We start from the raw sequence: 7,783 nt of genomic DNA on the forward strand, positions 1-7,783 counted from the left end.
TAGCTTGCTCTCCATTGGAATGTTTTACAACATGAGAAGATGTCCAGTCTGCTTCTCCTGATCCGCTGTAAAACAGACTACTACATGAGCTGCTTCCTGCCTACAACCATCAGTACCTATCTATCCATATGTCTGTCTTTCTGTCTGGATTTGAGGTCATGCAAAAGTCATGGAATAGATGCTGAATGTAAAGTGTAATCTTTCATAACAACTCAGACAAATAAACCCACGGGTACCTGATGCAGCAGTCATTCCAAAGGATGTTTCTGCGCTTCGTGTCAGTTCCTAAAAACATCTTAAACTAGCCCACCTGCTGCCCTCTGAAAAGGGAGCGTCTGCCAGAGACGTAGTGGGGGGTATCACTTGCTCCCCTGATTTATGACCGTAGGTCCCGCAGGAAGTAACCCCACCACCATGAAGGAGTGTTTTCCGAACCCCAAGTGGTATCCGGGAAAACACGTACGACTCCAGCCTGGGAGCATGTGTATTCAAAGGCCATCTTAATGTTTGGATATACTAAGCCACTTGGGATTTGGTGTAAAAAACAGGAAAAGAATTGGAATAGCTTCTGCAATATAAGAGTTCATGACATCCAAAATGTATCCAGTGAGCTTAAACCTCAGTTGTGAAACTGCGTTATGGTCTCTATGTTGGGAGACAATGCTTAGAGGCTATGTTTTAATAAATTGCTACCTTGGTCTGGGAATCTTTTATCTTTATATAAACATTAATCTTATTTTAGACAGGATAAAGAAACACTAATTCTGAACCAACAGTAATAATATGTTACTCTCATTGAAAGTATTTATAAATAGTTATTATGAAACATTAACATATATTTATATTTAAAAACAAAGGCTCCCTGCACATCTTTACATCTGCTTCCTCTTGAGCTGTTTGATTTTTATTATACATCTTCATCAGATGTATTTGCCTGACCTCAGAGCAGACACAATCTCTGTCAAACTGTGATCAAAGAAACACATTAGTTTTCAACTAAGCAAAGTTTACCTAAGGAAAATATGAAAGACCTTTCCTAACTCCATAGCTCTGTACCCCTTTACTACTCTTTCTGCACTTCCCTCTATCTCTTTGCTGTCACAATTGATTCTGACAGGGGATTTTTCTCTACAGAACTTACTGTCATACTGATGATAACAATAAAAGTATGTCTACTTTCTAAGTAGCTTTGGATAAAAGCATTGGCTAAATACATAAAGATACACATTTTTTATAAAATCAGACTTTTTTTATATGATAACACCTATATAGCTGTTTTGATATTTGAGAATGTGCTATACAAAATTCATAACACGTACTAAACTTGATGTAGTTTCAACAATATATTTACTTTAAGGCAGGGCTTTAATGTTCCTAAAACTCTGTTCATGTTATAAACTATTCTGAGCCAGGTCCTTAAAATGTTCCCCTCAAAAAAACCGAAACAAACAAACAAAAAAAAAAAAAACATACTGAACTGATAAAGTATAACATTTGATCCATATTCTTATCAATGATTCTGATTTTCTTTCACTCAAATCAGGTTGTTCCTCTTCCTGAAAGAGGAAGAAACAAAAAAAGGTCATTGGTGAAAAAAAAAAGTAAGCACTAACCCTTGCTTGACCTAATAAGCATCGAACAAACAGCAGATTTTTTTTTTTTTTTTATATATAGAAATGCGTAAATAACCTATTGTTTCTAAACTGCAGTTCAAATACTGGAAATTGTTTATTTCCCCTCTTTTTAGTGAATCTATCAAATATTCCCACAGTGTTTTCTCTATAATTCAATCAACTAAAAGCATGTTATTTAATGGATTTTTTTTAGTTCAGAAAAAAATATAAATGTTACAACCATTTGCTTTGAACTTAAACTGGGCTTCTCTTAAAAAAAAATAACTTCATTTTCTCTGCATCAGAACAGCGAATATTTGGCAGGGATCATCATAGCAACAGAACGTTCAACGAACTTCTAATATGATATTTAAATATGACATTTAAAAACATCTCTGATATTAAGTGGTTCAAAGACAGAAATTAAGAAAATAAATAAATATATATATATATATATTTTAGCAGGGATAAAAAAATGCTGTTTTATTGATTAGGTTACTAAGTAAGGAAATTGTGTTTGTGCTTTGGTTTACTTGTTTTAATTTCAATACTAAAATAAGAAAAGGTTTGGTATATATATTGTAGAAATTACTTCATCTTTGGTTGGGTCTAAATTCACAATGTAAAAGACACCACGGCTTATTTTATGTAGTTTTTATGTTGTATTGCAAGGTCAGATTGAAATTAGCATGTGTGGTCTGAAAAAAAGAGAAAAACAGAATGGACCAGAAAAAAGCTGACTGGTGCATCTAAATATTTGCTCAAATTATCACCTATAATAATGTAAAGCAGAACCATCAGTTTTTTTTTTTTGTTTTTTTTTTTTTTTTAAGGAATCCTCTCCTAACCAGCATTTTTTTTATTTTAAAAAACAATTATCCATGTACCTTTTAATTGATATATTACAAAAACCTCTAAACATGCAACAAGAAATTAAAGAAGTTTAATTTTACTCAAATAAATAATTCCTTTTTGTTTAAATAAGATTTGCTATTTTAGTTGTTGATCTTTCAAAATGAATTGTAAAAATAATGAGTAAAAATTATATTGCTTAAAGTAAATGAGGATTCCATAATAAAATAAGAAATCAAAATCTCAAACACAGCAAAAAGAAAAATTGCCAAAAAAGTCAATTTACCAAAGGCTCTAAAAAGAGATCCAAAATCAAGAAGAAAAAATTTTTTTTCTAAAAAACAATTTCTAAGAAGTAGTGTAACTGCAACCATTTTTCACCTGCGTGCAGCTAGGAGTTTTTTTTTTTTTTTTTCGTTGAAGTTGACAGAAAACAAACAGGTTATGGGAACAAACAATTAAGCCCACAGAACAGGACTGAGAGGATACAGCTATAGGCGCTACTGGGAAAGCCTTGTCTGGCCATTTCAACGGATGAAACGTGTTCCTGGTGTTCTTTGTGAGTGCATCTAAACCTCATGACTTCTAGATGCGCCCCTGTTTGATGAAGGTGTACGATCAACCCTCAGATTTCCATCATGGCGGGTATCAATTACAAGCCAGATAGCATCAGCGGAGGCGCCCAAGCTGCAGATAGTTCCATGGCTGAGTAAACAAAATTCCCACTAAATAGCTTTCTAATCGTCAACGACATTAGGGTTCAATCCCCCCCCAAAAAAAAGAAAGAAAGAAAAAAAAAAGCTTCCAGGAAAAGCAAAACGCCACTATTAAACTTAACCACTATTCACTGAAAATAAATAATTTATTTTTCTAAGCTTCATCTCTGGGTGTAAGACTGACAATTTTACTATTCAACAATCCCTACCTGTTTTTAAAGAAAAAATATTCAAATGTTTAACTAAAAAAAAAAATTATTTGAGAATATATTGCAGAATGACATTTTGGGAATTTTCATTTAACATAAACAGCAACGCTGCTTCTCCTGTTTGATGGCACACATAGAAATAATAATAATAATGATAATAATAATATAAGCTACAACATGGCATTGAAAACAGCCTTTATTTTTCAATATTCACAATGAAAATATAAAAAATATAATTAAAGCTTTAGCATATATTTTACATTTAGACAATTTATAACTTTTGTTCGCATCGTCAAGTCACTGGCCACAATTTAAGATAATAATAAATCTCGAATTACAGAATAGATCTTGGCTTTTTATAAACATTGAGCGGATATAAAAGTATTTTTATCCTGTAGCCTCAATTAGATACAGCCTATTGCAGCATTAATTGTTTCAACAACAGAGAGAGTAAATAAACTGTCCACCAGGGAGGGGGGGGAAAAAATCCATGCAAGCTTACATTCAAGTGGCCATGAAGGCCGACAGAGCTGCTGCGCGCACGCGTTACGCATCTGGACGGGGCTTCTGTTCCTGTTTCTGACTGTCAGTCACAAACAAGCCGCTGTGGTGATCTCACTTACTGTTGGAGCAGTTGAAATGAGTTCAGGTAAATGTTTCTGGTAATTAAGGTGTGTTTGAGTCCCGGTTATGAGGATGAGGTAGCGAGGCTGAGTCCGTGCACACCGTTCAAGTCTTCATGTTGCTGCTGTGTCTGTTTACTCAGGGGACTGGGAGGCTTTCTGTCTCCTGATCAGCGCAGATAAGAAAAAAAAGGGGAAAAATATATATATTAACTTAGGCTAAATAAAAAAGGAAATATTACAAAATTTTTAAAATATTTATTATTAATTTATAAAATTCTAATTCTAATTCTAACTGGGCGTGATCAGACTTTGGTTATTTTTTTTAGCCTATTTACATTTTAAAAAAGCGCTCATATCAGATGCCTACGTTTATAACAATGTAATAATAATAATAATAATAATAATAATAATAATAATAATAATAATAATAATAATACCTTCTCGAACTTGATGTTTGAAGGCCATGGGCGAGTGGATCTCCCCTGCGTGCATGGTCATGCCGCTGCCTGGGTGGGACAGGGCCGGGCTTTGGGGCTGCCAGTGGTGGTGCCCAGGGGCCACATAGCCACCTGCTGGGCCACTATACACTCCATACTGGTTGCTTGGAGAGTAGGCGCACGCTGAGACGTAACTGGACAGGGTCGAGGAAGGCTGCGGGCAGAAAGATAAGTAAGTGTTCAAGGAGGGGTGTGCGTCATGGCGTGCGACTGTGACATTTGGCTCCAAACATGTTCCTTTGGCTATTTTTAAGGTGTCTCCTGTATGAGTCCTTTGAAACACATTGGACATCTAGTTACCTAAATTACAATTGGAAAATAATTGGGACACTTCACATCATTTTTAGGTTAGATAAACGTGCATTTAAAAGCTGATGATTTCCACTTTTTACGTTACCAAAGAGAGATTAACCAGTTTAGATTTTTTTTAAGGGCATGTGAATATAATTATTATTTACCTGAGCGTATTTAATGTCGGCGTCGATGGCTGGCTTGTCGATCCCGTTGACCGTGTGAGGAGCAGGGAAAGCTGCTCTGTTCACACAGCCCCAGTCCTCCATTTTTGTCGGATATCCCTCCGTCCCAGCAATGGCTGAATAAAAAAATCAACTTATGTTAAAGTTATATATGTAAACTCTCTTTTTAGTTGATGGAGAGGCTGTCAGGTTTAGCTTTGCAATTATTTTCTAAGTTACAACACAATCCTTATTTCAAATAAAACTGAAAAAGGAAAATATATAAGAGAAAGGGTAAAACGAAAATAAAATGGCTAAAATATAAAGTAATTTTAAGCATTAAAAAAATTACTACGTCAAAGAAAAATATTTTGATATAATAAAAGAGGTGAAAATACACATGAAATGTTATTTTATGCAAAAATTAAGACAAAATTCTCCAGAAAACAATATTTTCACTTAAAAAATCTAAACTATATAATTCTATTTTTTTTTGAAAACCTACTTATATATTATAACCCAGAATCTATAGTATACAATTCAAATGAGTAGACTAAACACATTTTTTAATGCAATACAACTAAGATAAATTATAATAACATTTTCATTCCAAAATTATTTCAACACGAGAAAGAAAAAAAAAAGGAGAAGTAAATGCTTTTAGCCGCTATTGGGAGGATCAGGTTGGATATAGAGCAGGTGAGACAGGTGTTTGCAAATGCATCGTCCCATGAAAAGGCCTATTGAGAGTGGCCTTACTGCGTTCTGGCTGAATGGTGAATTAGAGGACTGGAATAACTTTTAATGGACTTTTAGTGCTGCCTAATGCCAGAAGTAATTGTATTGGGTGATATGGCAATCAATCATGCAGAATATAAGAACAGTGCGCTGTTGATTCAGCATGTAGAGCTCTTATTTTGAGACAGTTATAAAGCATTTATAAGCTGGGTTTGTATCCTTACCTGTAGGATCCATGAATGCTCGTATTCCCAGGATGTTGCTGACAGTGTGCGGGGAAGGCCATGCCCTGGATATGCTAACATGCCCAGCAGTCACTGGTACCCCAGGGGGGGTGCCCATTTTAGCGCCTGTTGGAGACATTGTGTTGGGGTAGGAATAAGGGTATATATGGTTATAGGAGAGCCCGGCCTGCGAGGATGCTTGCTTGCTACTCTCGTACTGGTTGGGCTGGGAGAGATTCCCGATCTTGTTGCGTAAAATCCTACTGATGGAGCTCACGGATGGAACATTGTACTTGTCGCAAACACCGTCGGCGAGAAGTCTGTCCCTGATTTCCCAGGCAAAGATCCCGGGGTCGCTCTGTTTGTATTCCCTGATGTTCTTCACCACGTTTGGCGTCGTTACGCGCGGCTTACTCCCACCAATGGCACCGGGCAAGATGGAGCCCGTCTCGTTGTACCTTGCTAAAATCTTGCTCACGCAGCCATGGGAGACTCGCAGCTGTCGGCTTATGTCGCAGGGTCTGATTCCGAGCTGGGCCAACTCCACGATTCTCAACCTTATGGCGTTGGGTAGGGGTCTCCCGTTCACAAACACGCCGCCTAATTGGTTCACCTCTCCATAGGTTTGCTCTGCAGAAAAAAGACGGGAATTAAATCTCTATCTTTTAAAATAGCATCTAAATAAATATATATATCACACAGAAGCAATCGATTTATTTGTCGTTGAATTGAAATATCAACCGTGCATCTAAACCACGCTTAAAAAGCTATTTATTGAGACCTTTGGTTTTAATCCGCTATTTTACTGTCGTGCAAAAACTTGCAGGTTTTCTGATTGGTTCATCTTTGCGCACTCACAAAAACTACATTAAATATGGCGAGCCGGAATTATAGACATTAGAAAACCCTTCAAAGAACCTCTCGCCTTGTAACTGGTTGATGTGGTTCTTTTTACGAGTTAAAGCTTCAAACAGGCAGTCAAGAGCAATCCACTATGAAATAAAGTTGGCAAACTGTCGCCAGCGATCTCTCTCTTTTAGATTTTTGTCTAATGCAAAAATGTCTATACTCTGTTGTGGCGACTTCGTTACGCTTCCATAACATCACTGGAGCATGCACACTTTGGGCTTACCCATTTGCCTTTACTGGTATGAGATGCTTGGAAGTAAAGGGTATCACTCCAGATGGCTGTGAGCGTCCTATAGTGAATCCAGACGAGGAAGGGGGAGCCAGAGGAATGAACCCAGAAAAGCAGGGAATAAAAGTGGATCCCTCTCAGTTTCGTCCTGGTTGCAGTTTTCTCCTTCCTCTTATAGTTGGAAACCTGTTGCGCGCAAAGGCAACAAAGTGATCTTCATCCGATAAATGCAAATTGGAGTTATCCCGGGGAGTCCAGACTCTGCTGGAATTAATTTGACGCGTCCTCTACGTCAGTCTTGGCTGCTATACGCCAAGCCTCCTCTCTGGTCTGATTGGTTGCTCTGCGCTGGAGAGCCAGTCAGCCAATACGAAGCCAATTTGGTCGCAGCTCTGCAGCCTCCCTGTATTGTTTTGCATAGGGGAAGTGTCAGAGAGGGAAACGTTTCGTCCAACATGCAGCCCATGGTAAGAACTTATAAATGATAGATTTGATGTTTGTAGTGAAGATTTTTTTTTTTTTTTGCACCAATATAAACGAATTTGCTTCACTCCTTTAAGTCAGTTTATTATGCATCTAATATCTGAATAGCTCACGAAGGCTGTTTTAAATATTTTTTTAGATTTAGCTTTTAGAATAAATAGATATTTGCAATAATGCATATAGAAATAATACATGCTTTAAAAATTGCATCATATAATATATCAACATGCAT

General features: G+C 36.7%; 1 protein-coding gene across 1 annotated transcript; it reads right to left on the minus strand.

The window, feature by feature from the left end:
* Positions 1–3,563: 3,563 nt before the first annotated feature.
* Positions 3,564–7,313, minus strand: pax1 (paired box 1). Its single transcript, XM_015396282.1, has 5 exons — positions 7,063–7,313; positions 5,931–6,560; positions 4,972–5,105; positions 4,454–4,667; positions 3,564–4,179 (listed from the first exon to the last, which is right to left on the minus strand). The coding sequence occupies exons 1-5, from the start codon at positions 7,064–7,066 to the stop codon at positions 4,079–4,081; spliced, it is 1,083 nt and encodes a 360-aa protein (XP_015251768.1). The 5' UTR covers positions 7,067–7,313; the 3' UTR covers positions 3,564–4,078.
* Between the last annotated feature and the right edge of the window lie 470 nt (positions 7,314–7,783).

This window comes from Cyprinodon variegatus, unplaced genomic scaffold (genome assembly GCF_000732505.1).
Source record: "Cyprinodon variegatus isolate N-32 unplaced genomic scaffold, C_variegatus-1.0 Scaffold27, whole genome shotgun sequence".
Lineage (NCBI taxonomy): Eukaryota > Metazoa > Chordata > Actinopteri > Cyprinodontiformes > Cyprinodontidae > Cyprinodon > Cyprinodon variegatus.

What these genes read in the sequence shown, in the direction of transcription:
- pax1 (XM_015396282.1), bottom strand. An exon ending in AGCATTCATGGATCCTACAG is followed by an intron (nt 5,106 to 5,930) that starts GTAAGGATACAA and finishes TTTTTTATTCAG; the next exon opens with CCATTGCTGGGACGGAGGGA. An exon ending in CAAACATCAAGTTCGAGAAG is followed by an intron (nt 4,180 to 4,453) that starts GTATTATTATTA and finishes TGCGCTGATCAG; the next exon opens with GAGACAGAAAGCCTCCCAGT.